Raw genomic sequence first — 23,323 nt, forward strand, 5'->3', positions numbered from 1 at the left:
TCTATTGACTCGAGAGGTAGAAAGAGGGAGGGAGAGAGAGGGAGAATGAGTACAGTATAAAAAAAGAAAGAAGTCACCATTGTTTTTTAACCTCATCCATTATTGACTGTCCTCCAAGAATTGCTATTCTCTTAATGAAATAATCACCCTACTCCTCCTTTCCTCTCTCCCTCTCTCACAGCAAAGCTGGTGTGTGGAGGGAGGTGTGGGTGAGATCAGCAAGAAAGTGCGTCACTTTGCCCGTGTCCGTCCCCTGGTAGATGTGTCAGTAGGAAAATGAAAACAAAAAAATATAGATATCTTGTCCTCTGGAAAGCAAATGGGAGGAGGAGGGTTAGTGGGGTGTAGCCTCTCATCAGAGGCCAACAGATGCGTCCATAAGTTTGGGCCTACTGATCGCTCTCTAAGCAGAGTGGCGCAAAGCTTTGATGGCGGTTAGCTTAAAAAAAAAGAAAAAAGAAAAAAAAAAGGAAAAAAATGGCATAAACAAACAAGCAAAACCAGCTCCCTCAAGCCCAGTGTAGATTTCCTCTGCTGCTGGTGCCAAGACACACAAACAACAGTGTGGAAGCAAATCCCATTAAACAGTGTGTGGGGTGAAAGCACCGCTCACATTTAAAACAAATAGCAAGTTAATATGTATTTAGACTGCACAATGATGAATAAACAGTTTGAAACATGCGTCGCATGCTTATATTTGCATCACAGGTATGTTTACTGTGGTGGAGATGCTCTGGGGCCTCTGCACTATTACGTAGGTACTATGACCAAACAGCTACTATTTCCCTGCCCATCCACAGGTCAAATGCACCTTACTAGATTACTTAGATGCATCCCTTGATTACTTGAGTTCTTTTACTGGCATATTTAATGTACTAGTGTACGCCTGTGCCTCATTGGATTGACACATTTTACTTGCCTGTCTTTAAGACACACTGTACAGATGCCTCTCTTGTTTGTTCTTAAGCGTGCTCCTCTTGTGCCCTTGCACTGACTTGTGGGTAAGTGGACATCTGATCAGAAGCTTTTGTTGATCCTCTCATGAATAACTTGTGCACATCACAGATTTGCACTTCCACAGGCTTTTTTTGCAACAGCAACAACCTGTTTTACAATCAAATCAGTCTAAATGGTAGTACAGATAAATATAACGTTGAGAACAGATGTATTTTAGTCCAGACAGTTTAAGGGTGCTCTTAGCCTGTGATACTTTTTGCTGATTACATGCTCCTGTTTAGTGCAGCCAAAAATATAATGTAGGGAAAGCTGTACTGTAATTGCTGCCTAATCAACAGTGACACCAGTGACTGCACTGTGACACTCTGACCTTAGAGTGGTGGAGGCGGTCATTAGCATCTTTGCTGTTCAGATCCTGCACCCAACTGCCGAGGCATCAATTATTCACTTATTTCTGTAATTGTACTGAACAGGGCTGCTGTCCAAAGAGGGGTATGCTATTGAGAAGGAATGCAGAAGAAATGCCGTAATGATTCAAATAGATGTCAATTAAGAAGTTAAGTAAATTAAGATTTAAGTAAACAGACATTGCTTAGGTGTGGCTGTTTTATTCTTGTCTTCTCAACTAAAGGGATCAACAATTTGAACTGAATTCCCCCTCTCCCCTAAAATTAGGGATCAAGGGAGGTTGTGGAGAAAGACTGAAAGATTTGGCTGCTACACCAATTCACCCCAAACAGCAACAGTCAGGGAAGAAGCGAGAGAAGGAGAGAAAGAGGTTGTGAACACAAAAGAAAGCTGCAGCACCGGGGTAAACACATGAAGCAATTGGGACGTCAGGGGAGCAGGAAGGCCCTTGGAGAAGTTCCCCCTTACACACACACACCCTCCCCCTCCTCCCTTGCTCTCTAGAATTCACTTATCCCCAAATCCCTTCCCCTACTTTACTGATAACAACAAGGAGCGGGCCTTGGGAGCTTAACATAGTGGCAAATCCGGCCGAGGGAGCGCTGTGCCAATACTCGCCGCGACTCGGCTACGTCTGCAGGGATTAGAGCGCTTTCCGGGTTTCTTCACCAAGTGCGGCGTCTTGAAATTACTTTAATTTGTTTCATTTGAAATAAACTGCCCAGACACTCAGAGTTCAATTTTATGGATGACCTATCAGCAGTGTTATCCAATCACTGTGTTAAGAAATGTTTGGTGTGAGTTGGGGACGTTGGGTGGGGTGGGGTTGGGGGGGGGCTTTGTGTTTGGCTCCCTGTGCATTATCCATGGCGTGTTATAGCAGAAGAGTTTACGTCTGCATGGTCTAATAGAAAGAGACACTATATACAGGCCTCCTTCCCCTGTTTGTTTTTCCCCCTACTCATTATGCATGTTTGCTCTAATAACTTAGCTGTATGTGTAAGTAATAATACAAGTGACAAGTGGAGCGCCACACAGGGCTTATCCTTGGGAACAGAGGCTCCTGGGACAGCCCTGGACTCTTTTCTTTTGCTACACAGAGAACCAAAAGAGAGTGAGAGTGAGATACCACGCCTGTGTCCTGTGTGTGATACTCACACACACATACACTAGAGGGGCTTGGAGGGATCATGACTGTAAACCTCAATGTGCTCATGTCAGCTCCTATGGAGAAAATGGATTACGCTTCTTCTTGTCTGTTTGAATAAAAACACAGAGCGCCAGTGTGGACTTGGCATGACCATGAGAGGACAGCAAGCTTTATCCTCCTGACATGAGAGGCAGAGGCAGACTGGGCACATCACCAGTGGTTCGCAGCAAACACCACATCTTTTATGGATGTGCGTGTCTTCTGAGTGAAAAAAACAGGCAATATCAATTAAGTGAGTGAGAAGCTCTGTCAGTTTGCCAGCTATGAACGCATGCACTGCTTATGTACAAATAGGAGTAATCGCATTTGATAACATGCTGCAATAAGCTGTGCTGCACACACACCCGGAAGGCCTAGCTTGCCAATTAAAGTGTGCTTGAACGATCATTAAATTCAGTCATGTCACCCTGCCATCCACCTTATATCGCTGTATTACAGTAACACATTATGACAAAGGGGACATGTTGCAACTTCATACTGTTCCCAAGAAGTGCTGCCCACTCAAAGTACAGCCAAGTGCCAGGAAAAACTAGTTAACAGTTTGGTGCTGTGAAGCTCCTTTGTGTACAAGTGCTGGTGCGTCTAAGCTCAGATGGCCCTGCGATGTTGCGCTGCGGGTGCCTTAGTGGGAGTATACATACGACAAACTAAAAAGTACTTTACACCCAGGACCCCCATGGTTATTCTGGAACCTCTATTGTGCACCCAAAGCCTGGGTCTGTTCCTAATGTTCACGGTTGGATTCCACATTAAACTTTTTATGGTTCATCAGCTAACTTGATTAATTACCAACATTAACGATCTATGAGCAGTGGAAAATCAAATCTAAATTAATATGTCGCATTTACACACACACTCACGTCTGCATGTATCATTTGTGAGTCATTTAAGATTTTCCTGTTCAACTTATTGCTGCATGTTTAACTGACAAGTATCATGACTCATAGAATGCGAGTCACACAAGGTGGGAGGGAGGGAGGAGGTTGGGGCGGATGGACGGATCACCATAATCTGCATTTTTTTTTTGTTACATGAGACTGCTATGTGTTTTTTGTTTCAGATCCACGGTCTAAAATCCTCTCATTAAAGCCTGACAGTGGCCTTTTTCTGTGACCAAAGGTAACGGCAAAAAGCATGTTTGTGGTTCGTGTTGGCAATAATTATTCAAAGATACTTTGCTTGGGAAGACCCTCTCATTATGCTGCCTTCGCTCGCCTTGTGCATTCACACTGAATCAGCACAAATAGCTTTTACAGTGGATCCCTGGAATCAGAGGCATTGACAAATGATGCAATGTTGAAAAATGGAAAGAGGAGATTATGCCCATAAATGTGGAGCTACCATTATCGTGACAGTTTGCTGAGTTCATCTACTGTCATACTAAGATTTAGCTTTAGTCATTATCTCATTATTACTATCAGAGGCCACAGTGACCACTGTGCAGCAATAGTTATATAGTCTTCAATGTGCAGTCATGTGCAGAGGATGAATCGTTGCCTCTTAGGTAGCTTGTTTAAACAATCAAAAGCCAAAAGGCTGTGAATGTGCACTGCATACATTTATCCACAATAAGCTGCATTAGTGATTTCACTTAATTCTCCCTTTTTGTGCATTAACCCCACATGTGCAGAGTGTGTCGAGACCCAACATAATGCAGGTCTGTGCCACAGGGAAAGGCACTGGGCCAAGTCATACTCCTGCCATCCACAATCCATTCAACATGCAACACACCGCTAGAGCCTCTGTGTTGCTAGAGGGAAGCAAGCTCTGATACCCTCTTAATGTTCTTTAAGCCGGGCCCAAGTGAAAAATTGCTAATGTGCAACGAAGCCCAGACCCTGGTGATCAAGACTGAAGCCTTGGCACAGTGCTCTACCGTACTTTGTTTAGTGGCCTGTGTCTGAAGGGAATTTGGTAATTACTTCTTTGTTTGTGATTGCGATTTTCCACCTGCTGTCCCTGAACAGCGTTTATTTAAAAATAATACCACTTGTTAGGATCATTTAAATGGACTTTCATGGTATATAAGTGGAACTATTTGGAGGAATCAAAGAAAAACGGACAGAGATTTGAAAGGGGGGTGGATGTTGGAAAGGGGGGATGTATTTCAGCCAGCACCTCAGCATACTGCTGAAGTAGCAACAGTACAAAATTAAGAATTTGAGCTGACTGCCAACCATTCACACAACCAGACAGATGTACTTTCTCTGTATTCTTTTCTGTCAGGTTGAAGCACCTTTGTAAAGTCGCAGCACAGTAGGGAAGTGAACGTCCACTCACCCGAGCACTCTGTCCAGCAATGAGCTGGTCATCTTCCGTCTGGATGCTAGTCCTGCTGCGAGTGTCATAGTCCTCCTGTTCAAAGTCGGAGTCATCTTCCAGCTCTTCTGGTGTCTGTGAGAAACACAAAGTCAGTCAAACAGTCAGAGACCTAGACCGAAAGTGCTCTAACATGACAGCTGAAAGGGACATTTTTATATACTATATTTTATAAAGTTTGAGCTGATACCAAAATTAAATCCTATTAACGACTATAAATCTTCTAAAAATAAACCGAGGGGTTTGGCTGTTTTTTTTTGGTTACATCAAATTAAATAAATAATGTGTAAACACTTCAAATTTACCAGTTATTGTTAATAATAAACTCAATAAACTGTATGTACTACTATATCTTTTTATCTGCACATTGCAACTGCACAATAATAAATCTGTTGTCCTTAAAGGGCTCTGTCACTGGTTGAGATAAGATTAGTCTGATCAGTAGACAGCTGATCACTGTTTGAAGAGACAGATCATTTCAATTGATTTACAAGAAACATGTTTCAACCTTGTTTCTTTCAATAGACTTATAGTTGTATTAAATAAAAATGTTCACATCTTGTGACATGTATGTTGTTCAAACAGACGTTGATTAACTGACTCAGAGGGCAAGCTACCTTGCACATTGCTTTATTTTATGCACAGGGTAATTCTGCTGTTTATCTGTGCTCATTACAACGGAGAATAAAATTGTTATTGTTTTTTGTGATAACATTTCAGGCCTGTGGAAATCTGCCCTCCCTGAAATCAACCCTTGGGTAAGAGGGTCTGATAAAATCTTTAAACTCAAGGATCTGTTACTTAAACAAACCTTCTTAGGGTCTCACTGGCACCTGAAACAACACAACCTAATCAATATGACTCCTTTCTTTTTTTTCCATACACTGCAGGTTTTGATCTGAATGTCAAACTTTTGGTGTAAGTATTGTAAATATTGGTGTCCAACCACCGTTCAGTTTCATACATGTTCTCTTCAATACTTTACCTCCACCACTGCTGTGAATGCGTGTGTGTGTCTGTGTGTGTAGGTGGGTACATAAAGGCTAGGATGAAACTATGTTTTCAAGAACTTTCATTATAACTTTACACTCTTTTCGAGACCTGCCTCAAATTTTAAACTCTGTTGAGAATTGGTTTCTTAATCCACTGACTTCTCATAAGATCTGAACTGTGAAAATTCTAAAGGAGCTATTACTCGGTTTAAGTGGGAGAAAAATAACACAGACACACACACCAAAACTATTACATGTGGCACCAACATTTTACTATCTATATGATGGAGTCAGACAACAGAGAAAAGCAAGAATCTTCCAAGTTGTTTCCTCACAAAGTAATTGAACTTGGATAGGATTATGAAGCCAGCTGGTCCCGGGCAGTTCAAAGCTGCCTGTTTTACATTATTTACCAACATCAAATTATTTTCCATAATTAGATTTTTTTCCAGAGCTACACTGGGAATCCTTCCAGCCTGCATAAAGTTGAATAAATGAATTACATGGTGAAGAGAGAGGAGGGCTAGTTGGGGTGAAAAATGCAGATACTGTAACATCAATGTGAGCATGTGGGGCAGAAGAGCTGCCGGTGTCTTGTTGTTATGCAGCATTTTTTTCTAATCAGGACATGCTGTAAAATGTTTTGCCAGCCTTATACAACAGATCATGTGACAGGTGGGACATTGCAAATGGGAGCTTCTATTGAATTGTAGATTTTAGTTATGTTGTTTTTCATCCTTAGGGTAGATACTTTTTAGTCATGGAATATCCACTATCATCTGTGACAGCCAGAAGTGCAGTCTGTTGTAACAATGAAGTCCCAAAGAGCGAAAAATGAGACAAAAACATCCGGAAAGGGGTCTGTGAGCGTGACAAATTTGTCTCATGAGTCGTGGTCATCTAGCAGTGTCATAATTTTACTGTCATCCAGTATCTTTTAGAGACATGTTATGCAAAAGCCAGTAACGTCTTTGAATGTATTTGCATTGTGTCCAGAGATCTACATGGTATGAACAATATAAAATATATAAACCATTATTTCTATAACAATTGACTATTGGCTAGTCGGGTTTGTATATGTGATGATCATCTAATGTAATGTTGAATGCAAAAAGCAATCTGATTGTTAAGGTGAGGACGAGGATACATCCACCCACCTGTTGTCAGGTAAAGCTCTCTGTTCTGGGCTGGTTCTAATGATGTGTTATTTTGCTACCAGCCATTTTGTATCATCTGCCTCATTTTCACAGAATGTTCTATGGTTGCAGGCCTCTCCCAGACCAGCTGCACACACTGAAAAGCCCTGCTCAAAGAGTACAGGATGGCTGAATGAACAGCTCACCTCTGTGTGACAGCTCATTCTGTTATTACTACTTATTAAGCATTTTACAGACTTTCTGAGTAACTCTGTTTGAGTTGTGCACGTACCCTTATCATAAGGACTGCTTTCCTGATGTCACGGACGCCATCGTACACCAAGCGGGATGCATCAATGAACTCGTTCTCCTCAAACGGCTGTGGGGGGTTCGTACTAAGTGCCTCGATAGCTACTTCCACTTGTTCAGCAAAACGGGGCATGACTGCAGAGAGAGAGAGAAGAGACGGGTTTATAACATTAGTCACTTACATGAGTTAAATAAATGCAAATGTCACGATAAAAGCACAAATGTTCGTCTTTTATTTTCCTAGTCAAGGACATGATCACCAAGTTTTCCATCAATTTTCATGCAAGCTGGACAATCTCATTTGTTCAACTGCACACTTAAACCTGTGCAAATGACAATATGCTGTTCACACATCGCACACCAATTAGCTACTTTACCTTGGCCTGCCCAGCAAGACGATTGGCCTGTCTGTCAGAGATCCGTTTGTGTGTTTGCTGCCACGAGGAGGAAGTGTGTGTACTCTACTGTAGGTGTGTGTAACCTGAGAGATGGCTCTGTGTGTGTGTGTGTGTGTGTTTGACAGTACAAGGACGCTAACTTGCGAGCACTGCCTGTCAAATCACAATGCCGATGGAGAGAAACAAATTCATCAAAGTCTTTTAAAGCAAACAAAAGCAAAGCAACAATAGGAGAGTCCCCATTGACCATAAAATGGTCGGTTTTGTTGTGAGTATCAATTGTCTAGACCTGATGGAAGCGCTTCATGCTCTTTGTGGGTTCAAATGAATTGTGCTGGATGTGAATAGACATTGTTTAATATTCAAGAATACAGACTGAATGTTTCAATATTAAGCAGCCTACCTTTCTACATAATCTTCTGTTGTGTCACCATAATTGAATGTAGAGAGTTTCATAATGTATTTTTTTTATATATGGACTTTGTGCCATAGCAAATTGTCATAACAAAAGCTGCGGTTTACATAGACAGAAAGCAAAAATAAAAACGCTTTTTTGCATAGTTATAGGTCCTTTTTCAAACAGCAGAATATCTAGCAGGTATTTTTCTTTGAATACACAATAAATACACACATTTAAAATTGACAGAAAAAGGAGGGGCGGTCTGATTTTCTATTTTACTCATGGTATGAAAGATGCCTCAGCTGCCTTGGAGATAAAAAGGAGCAAGTATGTATCAATAAAGAGTGAGTGGATACTTGGACTGATTTAGCAGGACTAATGAGGACAGACAGTAAGACAAAGACAAACAAGTGTAGAGAGACAAAGAAGGCGCTGCAGACCCCAACAGAAAGCAAGAAGCCGTGTGTTTTTACTATTATTCTCCACACTTTTCTCCTCTCTTACATGCAGACTGAACTAAATCAATTAAGCAGCTTGCACTAAAGGTGTATCTGCAGTGTACTTATTTGTCGGATGCTATATTTTACCAAACATAAAAGGCACTACAAAAAAAGTCTCTCCCTTTTTTTTCTTTTCATTTTTAATTCAGTTTAATCCACTTACTAGAGAAGCGTAAAATAGGCTTTTGGGAATTGCTGGGAAGGCGTTTTAAATAGAAATATTTAAATGTTCTCCGAGCTCTTAATGAGCAAAGTTGCTGATGGTAAGGAGCAATTTCACTCATTCCAGTTGAAAAATGATGAAGGGAATTGAATGTGACCATGTAGGAATGGATTTCTTTTTAACCCTCCAGGCTGAAGCATAGTTAAAATAAGAAGTTATGGAAGTAGCATGTGTGTGTGTGTGTGTATGTGTGGAGGGGCTTCATACGAGCACAGCGTTCCTCAAAGCAGGAACGGTGTGTTCATATGATGTGTTTAACAAGATCTAAACAGCAGAACATGCTGTAAAATTTTACATGAAGCCAATTAAATTACACACAGCTACACACTGAAACTACATGGGCTTACTGAACAAATAAGAACATTTAGTTCTTGGTTCATAATTCCTTCTGTGATCAATGGAAACAGCGTCTCTTTAAAAGTTGTGATGTAAAAAAAAAAACGTTACTTGCACCCCTACTGTACACAAATGTTATGTTTATAAATGATCAACCTCATTGAATTATAGGAGATGACCATTTTGTATCAATAATCTTGTTAGCATCATTAGCAAGCACAGTCAATGGAGGAGTTTATAGCTACATGGAACTCCAGGGGCCTTTTATTTATTTATTTTTACAATTGCTATTCATCATGGGTCTCTACAGGATGCATTTATCAACTTTGCCCCTCTATCACAGACAGTGTGCATACTTAGCTATGCTAATACTTTATGATGTGTGCATAAAAGTTTCATCATCTCCTCTATTAGGCAGTCAGTTTTGCGGAGCAGTGGTGGGTTGGCATCAATTACAATGGAAAAAAAAAATAAATTATTAATAAATTAATCGGTTGTTTAGGAGAACTCTGCCATTGTCAATCATGTAAACAGGTGTATGCAGCCTTACATCTGTGGGACACAACATTATGTGAAATGATACCTCCCCACAGTCCAGTTAATGGATTTTATTAGATTGGCTGTTAATGAGGCAGCATGCTGTTATCTCATTGCTTAACTCAACAGCTCAGGATTTGTCAGTACTGTGTTGCTTTAGCTGGTTGTGTGGCTATTTACTTCATATAACTGTGTTAACTGTGAGTGATATGTGTAACACAGAGACGTGGCAGGAAACACCATGGAATGTTATCAGGAGCAGGGTTTCCTTTAAATGTATTGAGCAGTCACACTTTCTTCACGATTTCTTGGGACATCAAGTGTTCTATAGAACTCTCTCTCTCTCTCTCTCTCTCTCTCTCTCTCTCTCTCTATATATATATATATATATATATATATATATATACATTTTAGACTATAAATAGACGTCTCAGAACAACAACTACCACAGAATTTCTAACTATTAGCAGCATAGAAGCTTCGATATGCAAGCAAACCATTTTTTTATAACCCACAGGTTCTAGAAATTGTGAAATATAAAGTGATAGATAAAGTGTAGCCACAACCATGTATATAGCGTCTCCATTAGACCATTGAACCTCTGTAGCCTACTGAAGGAAGCAAGACACAAACGGCTTTTTGTTACTATGTATTTTCTAATGATGGTACACGTTAATACATAAAAACCATCTGCTTCTATCGGCAGATTTGAGCTCTTGATGATACGAAAAATATGATTTCCTGGAGAAGCCTCTTTCCATTTGTTGAGCTCTTGTCATCATGCGTCAGCGCACAGCTGTTTCAAAGCAATGATACAGGGATGTGACTCACACTGTGTATAAAAGCATTGGTTTGTATGGGTTGTTTTCTGGTAGTTGAATAATGTACAAAATGTAGTGATAAAACATGCGAAAATAATCACTTATTCATCTCCTAGAGCAGCATATAGTCACCCGCAGGAGCCGGATAGATACTGCACCAAAGGGAAATGAAATTTATTTTTTTTCCAACTACAAGTATCAAAAGAGATAAATGGGAAACAGGCCAAAACCATAAGTACTGTAAGTACGGTAGTTATAGCAAGACAAAATCTTCTCCATTAGTGTGGCTAGAAGCAGAAGATGTAAGGAAATAACAGGAAGGTTTCTGAACATAACATTAACATGGCTAGTAGGTGAACACTATATAACTTATTATTGTCACTTATTTATTATAGTGTGCAACATCCAGCTTTCATGTGAAAAATCTGCTGGTCAGAGTGGGACATGTTTCTATGGTAACCAAGCTTTTATCGAGTAGGAGTACAGGTGGATCTGTTAAAAAGTTAAATCTTGGACCTAAACAGTCACTGAAAATAAAAGTTTGTGAGGATGTGTCGATCATTTTAGCGCACATGTAACAAAACTGTGTCAAACATACTAATTACTGCCCTACATTCAAATCTTGATGAACGCCAACATCTTTCTACAGTTGTGCTACACTCATCACCCTTTCATCATCTGTTCTATTTACGCACTGATTAGGAGGCCTTATTTGGGGGTAAAACATTTGGATTCTGGCAAAAAAACATTTTTTCTCCTCACTAAAAAAAAAAAAAAAATAAGTGACTCATCCAATCAAGCAACTGCATGTTCTGAGCCTGAAGGCGATATAGGAGGCCATAGTGACTATTCAAAGAACACTGACTCTGTTTTTTAAATTTTTAATAAAACAAAAGAATCTGGTTCTCTAAGCTATTATCTCCAGATGTAGACAGTATGAAGTGGCTTTACTTCTAGCCTTTAGTCTCTGCTGCACTACTTTTTAGTGCACTTGATCCAAGGATTTACTGGCATGACATGTGGGTGGCAGTGTGGGCATGTGTGTTATTACTCACTGCAAAACCCTGGCTAAATCCTATTTACTGTGCCCCGATGTAATAACAAGGAGCAAACCCTCCCCCCACCTATTTCTAAATGGTGCACTGACTCGGGCAATATATCAGCTTTTTAATCTACCCTCTCTAGACACCACATTAATGATCAACTTTAAAATTTGTCCCTCTTTTTTAAGAGAAGATTAGTTAAACACAGTGTTAGTGGGCAGAAAAGTGTATCAGGAAGGAAGAAGGGAGGAAGAGGAGGGAAAGAGAGTGAGAGAAAGAGAGAGAGAGAGAAGCCATAACCACTTTCCCATTAGGCTATTGATTTTTCCTCCCTCTCAAGGACACGCTTCAATCCGGGGGCCCATGTGTGTGGACTGTCTGTCAGGAATCTATGGCTAAGCTTTACACAGAAGAGTTGTGTGCCTTGGCTGCTTGTATTTGGCCAAACCATAAATCTGACCACACTCAATATGAGAGAAGAGGGATGGGCAAATTGCGACAAGGTCAAAGGGCAGGTTGTTGTGATGAGCTCTGTGTTAGTGTGGCAGCTGTCAGAAAGACGGGCAGGAGTGTTTGTGATTGGCACGAGCGTCCGTGGGCATAAACACAGGCAATCACATAAAACAATAAATAAAAAAATAAATAAAATACAGACAGCCAACTCAGCACGCACACACACCTACACACAACTCTGAGGCAAAAGCATAAATGTTTTACACATGCTCACCACTGAGAAAACGAAAAACGGGGACCACATCAATGAATTCCACTAAAATCCTTGCTCAAATCGCTTAGTGAAATCCTCGGTGACAGCTATTGATTTTCTGGTAGAGTCAAGTTAATTGGACTCAGTACCCTCTAAAAAAAGTGTGTGGTCCTATATCCTTTTCCTTTGTTCAGCTACACTTAATCATCTTTCCCCCAGCTATAGATTTCTCCTTGACTGTGTTCAAATCCATAGACATCAGGTCTGTGAGGACTGAGGGGGGGAGAGGGAGGCAAAAAGTTCACAAGGATCAATAAGTGCTTTATGGTCCAGATCAGATGTGCATGGTAGCCCTTAAAAACCCCCAACTACCACTAAGAGGGAAACAGGAAAAGGGGAAACACAACAGCTCTTCATCAAAGAGAAATATGGAGCCAATGAAACGCTGCTCTAACACAGTTGCTGGTTGCCCGCCTTAACATCTCAATTAGCACCAGAATCGAGTGGAGGCCTCGTTAAAATTTAAGAGAGAAGTCCTCCCTAAGGCCACACAGCCAGTGTGACTAGTCGATTTGTTGCATCACTATAGACTACATCATCTTAGCCCTGACCTTAAGGTGAAGTCAGACAGGATGCCAGCCACCTTAAAATCGGTTCCTTGTGGGCGTACACATCCTCCTGCCGATTTGATGCCTGGTTTTCAGCTCTACTGCGGTTTGGATTTATGGATTCCACTGGATGTTTACTTAAGGCGCAAACTAGAGTTTACTTTTGAAAAGAATTATACATTATAATTAAAAACTCCTGTTCTGTGACTACAACACAAACTTTAAAAACTCAAAGACTCACAGTTTGGCCTATGGCGTCTTTAAACAGAAGAAGAGAAGAGCTGATATTGACCTGTGATGAATAGACACAGTATATTACCATCAGTACTTGAATATTAATGGCAGACGTTTCTTCACTAATCAACAAAACCATAAACTTTGATATATTTTTACTAGAATACAGAAAAATCCATCTATCACAGTTTTCAGCTGGGAATGTAAATTGTGAAAGATATGACATCACAATATAAAAACAGCAAAAAATATAACTTGTTTATAGAAACAAGTTCACAACATTTTCTGTAGGCAGTGCATACAGAAAGTTATATTATCTAACGGGGGATGTGATCACACTACAGTTTATAATCATATCATTAGTGTTGTTATATTTATACTGAGTTGCTTGTTAAACTAATCAATCACATCTTATCTTATCAGGTAAAGGTGATGCAGACACTATGGTTATATGTTACTCCTTTGTTTCTGCATTTTTATTCATGCATATTTACATATGTGGCCATTTCACCTCTTTGCCCATTTGATTTTTTATTAAAATAAAAAAAAATTGTGCACTGCTAAAATGCCCCTATGCCACCTCTGGGTGATGTTACAGAGGGTGTGCCCATTTAATTCACTATACAATCAATGATTTAGACTTGTATAGATAATATTGTTCTGCATAAGCATAGGTAAATATTGCCTTTCTGTCTATGTGCAGGTTTGACTATTGTACTTTTTTTTGTATGAACTATTCAATTTACGGTGTTTAAATTATAATGTTGACTCTTGAAAAAAGCAAATACATGATGATAAAGAAAAATCAGTGGGCAATCAATGTGATGTTGCAGCATCAACAGTTCTCCATTTGTTGTTCTCAGTAATGCTGACATAACGCTTCTAGGTGCTGCTGACTCTTGAAACAAGCTCTATGCTCTATGGAGGATTAATAGAACAGCGGCACAATTATATAGTCTTACTGTGTGACAAGGTTATGGTCATACAAAATTAACCTTAAGTGTCCATGAGATATCGCCACTGTAGTCCATCAATTAATTACCCCAATCAATTAAACTGAATTATGCAATAACAGAACAGAATGTGCTTAAGATGCCATATAACTAAGACTTACGGTGTGGTTGAACGCCTGGGAGAGGGGGCTCAGACAGATGGCTCTGCGAACGCACACGTGACTCACCTAATGCTGTTTGTGACTTATCAGCTATAGCAGGGAGGGGAGCTGATAGTGTCTCTCAATTATCCTAGCAGATGAAAGTAACGAGCGAAACAATAGATATACCGCCTTGCTAAATGGGCTCTAATGGGAAAGATAGAAAGCAGGGAGGGAAGCATGGGTGAGAATGGGGAAAAAAAGATGATGAGGGAGGGTGGGGCTGATGTAAAAAGGAGGATTTCTCTGGTCAGATTTGATTTATATGGACAGGTAAATGCTAAATGACTTCTTTTTCCTTTCATCCCGTGTTTTTGTTTTGCACACCTTTCAAGGATGGAGCAGTTTTAAAAGCATGTTCAGGTATGCTTATGTAGGATTTATAAAGCTACAAACATGTCCCATTTTCCCCCTTTTTTCTGTTTATAGGCCTAAAAAAACAAACAACAAAATATGTACTACTACAACATCACATTAGGAGGAAAAACAATGATTAGACTCTGGAACATCCACACATTGTGGGGATGGAACTATACAAAAATTGTCATGATGTGTAGCTGCAACACGAACAGTGCTGGAAAAAAAAAAGGAAATGATTTTTTTTTTTCTTCCCAGTAAGTCCTGTTGAGTCTTTACCAGTGCTTATTGTTGTCAGGAAATTACCACAGGCTTCACTTTTTCCCTCCTACTCTCTCAGTGCTGAAAAACACCTGCGATCACGGTAGAAACATTAGAAACTCACTCTGGCACTGCGTGACAGAATTTAGCTTAAATCAGTGTGGGTGAAGACTGATACAAGTTTTCCTACAGATGTTGAATGTGCTTATGATTAAAAATCATTCAGTCCACTAACAAAAATTAGACCACCGAGAAAAGGTGAAAAGCAGCCTAGCCTGGTGGTTGTAAGTAAGATACAAAATACATCTCTCACTTACAACAGAGACAGGCAGGCCTGGCCTATTGTGTGTTATCTGGATATCCACTGACTATACTCGAACACCATACTCAATAAATATACTGCATATATATAGGGCAGCAGTGGCTCAGTGGTATAGCAGGGTTGTCCAATCAAAAGTTCTTTTGGGATCAAAAGTTTGATCCCAACTCCTCCTTGTGTGCACTGCCTCCAGTGCACTCACTGGTGTGGCGCGCCTTGCTGGTCATTGTATGACACTGCTTGGCAGCAGCCTTCAAAAAACAATTTCCCTCTGGGAAACTATTAAAGTATCTATAAAAAAAAAAAAAATACACCATCAAAAACCTTAAATCACTGACTGGAGTCATTGTGATGTACCAAAATTGTTAGACTACTGTAGCAAAGGGCAACACATATATTAAAAAAATGATTGTACAAATTATGCACATAGCTAATCAAAATAAATAATATTTTGATCAGATACAGTACTTAATCATGATATAATTCCATATTTCTTAGTTGTTTGTAAAACTTCATCCTTGATAGCACTATTCAGTCCGTTCATTTTTTGGTAACCAGTCTCCACTGCAAAATGTTCCTCCTGTGTTGGCCTGCCACAGAGATAAACTGTCCTCAAATATACACTGACATTGCAGAGTGACCAAACAAAAATATAATGAACTAGAGCCAAGGGGGTCAGAGAGAAGTGAACAGGTGGTGTCCAGGGTGTACAATACAAGCAAGACACTCCACAAGCCTGTGGGAAAGTGGGCAGTCAGGCAGCAGTTAGGCAGACTGGGAAGCTAATGTAAGTGCTAGTGTGTGTGTGTGTGCTGGCCTAATCCTCGTGAAATTAGCTTCATTTGCCAAAAGGCTTCTAGCAAAATGTTTGATGCGAGCTGCAGTACAAAGGGTGAAGGATACTGCATTAATCTTCACAATACACATTATGCATACTATTAATAAGTAAACACACTAAAACTGTGGCTCTGCGTGCTGCACACAGCTTTGTGTGCAGTGCACTAACCGGTCTCAGACAGCAGCTTGATGGACTCCAGGACACGCTCAGTGTAGACGCCAGGTTCATAGTTTTCCATCTCTGCGTTAATGATGTGGACCACACGGGCGGCTCTGCCCCGGATCGCTCCAGCAGTTCGGTCAAGAGTGTCCACATCCCCCTCTTGCAGAGCAATTACGCATTTGTTGACATCCTCAAGGATGTGGTTCTCTGGGGGATAAATAGAAAAATAAATGAGAGTGAACTGGAGGGACCCGAGTATTTCTCTTGTATAAAAGCATAATTATTGTTTAATGTTTGGATTCTAATCAAAAAAATCTATTTTCCTTGTAAACTGGAAAATTGGTCATATATTTTAATGTTGTGTGCAAACGACAAAACAAAAATGGAGTGCAATGATCCATGGTTTTAAATGAGTAAAGGGGAGACATCTTGACAAATACATAAAACAAAATACATTAAACATCAAAGTTAAGCAAAAATAAATTTGCCTCTTAACTTCACTGTTTAATGTCTGAGCTCTGCTTTTCTTTGTTGTTTTGTTTTTGTAAAAATCTTTGTGATTGTGATTTTGTCCCCCCCCCATTGTGAAACAAAATCACAATCAATTTCACACACTGGGACTGTGAGTGTGTGAAAATTACAAATGTGATGATCATTTCCTTCAATCAGCCAAACTTTGCTGCCTCCTACCTGACACAGAAAGGAAGTCGTCCACGGAGGTGATGTCATCAACAGCCTCGGTCAGGATGCGCACCTGCTTCTCCCACTGATCCTTGAAGACGTCCATGTTGTCCTGAGCCACCTTGCTTTGGGGGCGGGCAGCCAGAGTGAGTGCAGCATTGATAACCTGGCATTGAAAAAGAGTAAATGTAATAACCATGGAACACAGGTGTGTGTGTGCGTGTGTGTGTGTGTGTGTGTGTGTGCAGCTACCTAAAACACATTTGTATTACTCATCAACCACACTGTATACATATGTTTAGAAATGAGGTGGGTGTTTATCTATATTTTTCATATGTGTATGACAGAAGGGTGGATTTTCATTTACATGTCTACATATTTAATGTTCTACTAAATATTTATGTATAGTGTATGTATGTATACTAAATACTAAATATGTATGGCAATGGTATAACGTTTGTGGATCATGTTATGTGGTGTAATCCAGGATATCAGATTTGAAAACATTCTTGTTAATCAGCTTATTGTTGCATTCCTGCTGAATGCTTTACTAATAAGTCATATAGTTACAGGTTGTCAGTTGCTATTTTGATTGGCTGTAAACTTCAAGATGCCAGGAGGAGGGGAAAGTATATTTGACAGCTGTGTGCTACCGATGCAAAGAGCAACTTTAGAATGAAATGAATGAAAAACCTTGTTTCTCAAGTGTTTTTGTGTACCTGCAGTCTGCATCTGTTTGGTAACACTTCTGCTGCACTCAGTGCACTGTTGGCCATATTGAACCCCCACACACACAGTGGAGTGACTGGCACTGTGGGTTGGCAGCAGTAGTAGGTATCCTTTAACCCTTTTTTGGACATAAACTGGGTTGACCTGAGGTCTTGGCTGCAGATTCAGCTCAGGTTATATTGCTTGATTATATAGTTGGCTAACTAGTGAATGCTTTGGCCTGTTAGTAACTGGAACATATTTGAGCAGTCCTACCACAGATATGGCAAAAGTAAAATCTAGAAGAATGACTAGCAGTAGTATATATTGGACGTGTTCTTTACAGCAAAAAAGATTAACACTTCACAAGATTTATGAGAACTGTAAAACTTAAACTACACCTCTAAATTGTGTTTTTTTTTTTTTTTTCGATTAGCAACATCCTGCTGAGACTCTTCACATCAACAGACTTGTACTAAGGAACAGGGAGTATTAATTATATCACTATGGCAGCTGGCATGTGTACTTTAACAAAAAGTACAACTACAACTTCTTCATCATGACTTACTTTTAGTTGTCTATTGGGAGAAAAGAATGATGCGTCCATTGCATTTGTTAGTGTGTGTATGTGTGGAAAACTAGGGACCTGGGTTAACTTTACTCAGAACAGATGGAAAATATCTCTCTTTGTTCTAACTCCTCTTTGTTCCTCCATCCCCAGTCACAAAGTGTGTTTCTATTATGTCCTTTAATCTGTCTGTGTTGAGCTTCGCCAAGAGGTAATCGTCAAGAGACGATTCCTCCCCAAATTTTCGAAGTTAGTGAGTCTCAGCAGGTGCGTGGTGAAGCCTGCACATTAGCTCCTGAATTTAAATTCAGCCTCTCCCTCTCTCCTTTAGCTTACTATGCTGGGTCCTTTGTGAATACAGCCTACCGCTAACCTTGGAAACATTGGATCAATTTCAACATCCTGCATTCTAAAGGAGACATTACTACAACGTCCTCCTACACATTATTCAAAGCTCCGCCAGCTCATTCTTTCTCTGCAGGTCTGATCCCAAAACGCTCTCTAAAGAGACTATTACCTTTAGATGAATTTAGAAATGCTCATAAAAACAAGGTGCCTTGTGCTTGTTACGGCCACAAAAGAGTCCTTTTAGGTCCTCACCTGTGGACAGAGGCTGTCGATTTGGGTGGCTGCCATTCGTACCAACTTCACGCCCTCTTCGTTGTTGGAGATGGAACAAGCCAGGTTGGCCACCTAAACAAGGCAAGCAAAAAAAAAAGGAAACAATTTTTATAATATAAACTTGGATACATTTTTATCTGAAGGTCATGAAAGATGTTTCCCCTGCTCCCCAGACTGCAAACCAAAAACAAAAGGGTCCATTGTTGCTGCAGAAGGAATTTCAATTTTACTTTACAGGTGCACAAAAATGAACTCCAACGTTTAGCTGAGGATACAGACCAACAATCCACTGAAATTACAGCCCAAAAATGACTAATTTTTATACATAAAAAAACACTGTTTGTGTTACTTTTATATGTACAGCCTGGCAAGGCAACTCAGAGACACGGAGGGAATTTGGTGTTAAGCAGGCAGTAACTTTGATTCATACCCACTTGTCTTATGTAGTCGTGACTCATTGTAGGTTCAGCTGAAAGTTGGAATGCAATTTAGCACAGAACTTGGACTGTGCATTTTGTCTCACCACTCTAGTATTAAATTTTCACCAGCCCCTTCTCTGTGAGGACTGTGTTTCTTAATCTTTTCACATCCAGTATGAAGAGAAGAGGAACAACTAAAAGCAACCAAAAAGTAGTTTCACTGCTCATATGGATTTGTCCTAGTGATCCCTGTTGGTGGTACACAGAGTTCGGGCCTGTTCATTCAACACAACACAAACACAAAAGGCATGTGTGTCAAGCGTGTAATATGACGTCGAAGCGCAGTGACAATGCAGAGGTTGAAATGTAGCGCAGTCACAGCAGAGTAATTGGATTCATTCACATCCAAAATGGTCCAGGTTCAAACGACATGTACACAGAAAGCAGAACTCATTAGGCTGACATTTCCAGCTTGACTGTGATGCATGACTAGCATGTCGATATCATTATGGGGCTTGGTGGTGCAGAGAGGTGCTTTATTGTATAATTAAGGTGCCAGCTGTTTTTTTATGTATGAAACAACCCTTAGTTAGATTTATGTCTGTCTTTATACTGACGTGCAGCTTCTAGATAACATGTTGCCTGCCTGACTACTTTATGGGAGGCTTGCCCCTAGTCAACTGTTGCAGAGAATTGTATCTGCAGGTCACTGTTGTTATATATATATATATATATATATATATATATATATATATGTATATATATATGTATATAATATTATTTGTGTGATGCGGTGTCTATATGAATTGAAGATAATTTTTTCTCCTATCAATCTCTCTTTACAACTCTCTGTTCAGACCTTTAGGTCAGCCAAACACATGGGTGTTAACCCTCAGAGGGTCACTAAGGAGTATATTTTTTTATCAATTTCTTGCAAATTGTTTACTTTTGGCAAGCTTTTGGCAAACGTAATGTAATGTACCCATATGCAACATCAGATGCTATTCGAGGAGTTTTAACCAGGTTTTGCAGTTGAGAGTTAAACTACCGCTACCGCTCATTCACACATACACAGTCAGCTGTTAACCCACGTGTAGTCATCAAATTATCCCTGCTCACAGTATCACCGTCTTTCACAGTTAATTTTCATATCTTCTTCAAACTCTTCATAATCCAATACCATCTTGCTAAACAAATCTGATTTCGGCACAAGCCGAGACTTTGAAACTGAGCTAAACAGACACATGCCTATTGGCAGCAAAAGGTGTCAGTCTGTATTAGCACTTCTAGTACTCACATGTCACTGTTTGAAGCAAATTGAGGTAAATCAAATTTGTGTTAGAGGACTCTTGCTTAGAGCTCTGTCTCTTTACTCATGACAGCAATGAGCACATTGATGGATTACAGTCCTTTATGTGAAGAAGGGTGTGTATGTGTTTAAAGCCTGAGTGTGTGTGTGTGTGTGTGAGAGGAAAAGACAGGGTGTGATTGAGAGTCTGCGTTCCACATAAATGTTAGTGGCTGCTCGCACAGGATTTGTTTGAGAACCGTACAAAGCACAATTTGAGTTTACTCCATGTTTCACCTCATTGTAAACCATACAGAGAGTTTCCCAGAACCTTTATTATATTGTGACATTGTGCAATTTTCCCCTTGTCTTTGCAAAGTATATTTGAAATGAATGACTCCCGAGTTTATTCAAAACACTCAATTTAAGCCATGACTGTATCAAACTCCATTACCACTCCTGTTTACTGTAGTCGACTAAAGCTTATGGAAGTCTCCTGATATTTTAAACCTAAATTCTAAACAATTGTATAAGCAATTTTATTCCTTCTAAATGCAGAGATTAGTGCGACATACTGCAAATGATGTATTTTTGTTTCTTATATACCTTGTGTAGATTTTTGTCCTTCCACATGAGACATTCAGAATCCTGAACAGCGGTTACTTTTAGAAAGTCCGTAACACCACAGATGGTGGTTCTACGACAACTATCCCCCCCAAAAGGCCAGCCGTCTGCTATATGACAGCTGAACAAGGAGACAAAATTGATAGTTCACAACTGTCAACAGCTTTGCTGGCTGAATTAGCTTTGCAAGCGTAACAGAAATAGAACATGAATTTGGAAACTCTATAAGGTTGGATGCAAAATTACATAAAAAAACAAAGTATATAATAATAGAACATCTTACAAAAACTGTCCAAGTACAAGTTGCTGTTATGCAATGGCACTATGTAGTTGATACTGTAACTGAGTGACCTTGTAAGAATTTGACTTGCACTTATAAATCAGGATTGGTATGTTGCAGTACACACAGTGTCAACAGTAACAATTTGCCTAACACTTCTGAAAGCATCATGCCAAAATGAAAGAAATAAGTTTGAACTTGTTAAAAAGCAACTGCTAATGCCGACAAAGCAGGAGTGGGATATACAACTTTATCAAAGTGCTTCCAAGTTTAAAGAAAGATTATAGAGAGGCATTATAAAGAAGTTCAAGGTGAGCAGAGGTAGGAAGTGAAGAATTCGGAAGGTTCTGGAAAGAAAACTAATGATAGATCTGTCTAAAGAACTCAAAACAACAGTTAAGACACAAGTGAATGATTCATCTAAGTCTGAAATTGAAGTGTTAGGAGAGTCCTGCACAGGAATGGACTGCAAAGTTACAGACCAAGAAAGACTCCATCTCTGTCTTTTAAAATACACCTCTAAGCCAGACTGAAGTGTGCTTGGAAGAACCTGGAGGGACACACTGAAAACTAGAGCTCTTTGGTTGACAGTGATGTTGCCGTTGTTTTGAGAAAGGACTGGCATATAAAAAAAAGGTTTCCTCATGCAAACATGGTGGTGGTAGTATAATGCTGTGGGGATACTTACTTACTACAGTTTGTGTGGAACTAGGAATATTCACAGGGTGGAAGAACCATGAGAAAAGAAGACTATTTAAACTTCTTAAAAGAAAACCTAAAGCACTCGGCAGCAAAACTGGATCTTTGCCATTGTTTTACCTTCCGATGACACAAAACATATGTCTAACTCTAGTGAAGAGCAGGAGAGCAAAGTGAAAGTTATTGACATGCCGGCAGAAAGCCGAGACTGAAGTCTGATTTAAAATCTGTGGAGTGCACTAAACACCAGGGGAGTCCAACAAATTTGGAAGAGCTTGAGAGATTCACCAAAGAAAATGGGCTAGGACTCCTAAGGAGACATGCCTCCAATGAAAACTACATTCCGTGAATCCACTTTCTGTGTATAAGGTAAAATAATGAAAGCTACCTATATAAAACAAGAATAATATCCCATCTGTTGTCATTGACACCTGATTTCTTCTGCAGTAGGGGAGCCTATGCTCCTGTTCTCCCTGCCTTAGGGTTGGCCAACCCTATAATAGATCCATACAGCCAAATATAACTCACTACAATTTTTTTTTCTATGACTGAATTGGCATTATGGCTCCCTCTCCATTCATTTAAATTGAAGCTTGGTCTTGTTAACCTCAAATAACATTTCAGGGGCATTGCCAAAATGGCTCCCAAGTGGCAAGAGTTGCTTTTCAAATCTTTACTGAAATGAAAATCAAATTGAATTTCCTTGTGTAATGTGGAGAGGCTTCAAAGAAAAAGGATAAAGGTGTAGCACTCTGTCCCATTTAACTCCTTTTCTAATTACTGTGTAATTGCAGTGCATGACAGAAAGCAAGTTTCTCCTACTTCTCTTTATTGGAGTACATACTTTCTTCCTCTAGCTCTCCTCAGCCCTCTGACTGCTGCAGTGGGCCTTGTGAGGCAAGGGGCAGAAGGCTGGAAACATGCCCAACAGACCCACTCCTACTCCCTCTTGCCTAACGCAGGGAGCTAGGCCAGGGCCAGTGCTGCAGAATCCGGCCAAAACTACTAATTGCAATTATCTAAGGAAGTGCTTTTTCCTTTGAGGTTTAGCTGTTATTTTTTTTTAAACCAGGGAGAGAAAAACAAGACAGAAGGTTTGAGACTACACCATGCAAGCTTAATGCTGATACGGTCAAGGATGTTGGAACAGAATATGCAATTCAAAGAGGCACGCGTGTGTGTGTGTGTGTGTGTGTGTGCCTCTATGT

At 39.9% G+C, this 23,323-nt stretch overlaps 1 protein-coding gene across 1 annotated transcript in view; it reads right to left on the reverse strand.

The window, feature by feature from the left end:
• ctnna2 (catenin (cadherin-associated protein), alpha 2) overlaps positions 1-23,323 on the reverse strand; it is a 258,840-nt gene that overhangs the window by 12,067 nt on the left and 223,450 nt on the right. Inside the window, exons 10-14 of the mRNA XM_028406380.1 lie at positions 18,785-18,877; positions 16,918-17,074; positions 16,234-16,434; positions 7,315-7,466; positions 4,856-4,969 (exon numbers count right to left, since the gene is read on the reverse strand). Coding sequence (XP_028262181.1) covers positions 4,856-4,969; positions 7,315-7,466; positions 16,234-16,434; positions 16,918-17,074; positions 18,785-18,877 — 717 coding nt within the window. The remainder of the gene's footprint in view (positions 1-4,855; positions 4,970-7,314; positions 7,467-16,233; positions 16,435-16,917; positions 17,075-18,784; positions 18,878-23,323) is intronic.

This window comes from Parambassis ranga, chromosome 1 (assembly GCF_900634625.1).
Source record: "Parambassis ranga chromosome 1, fParRan2.1, whole genome shotgun sequence".
In the NCBI taxonomy this organism is placed as follows: Eukaryota; Metazoa; Chordata; class Actinopteri; family Ambassidae; genus Parambassis; species Parambassis ranga.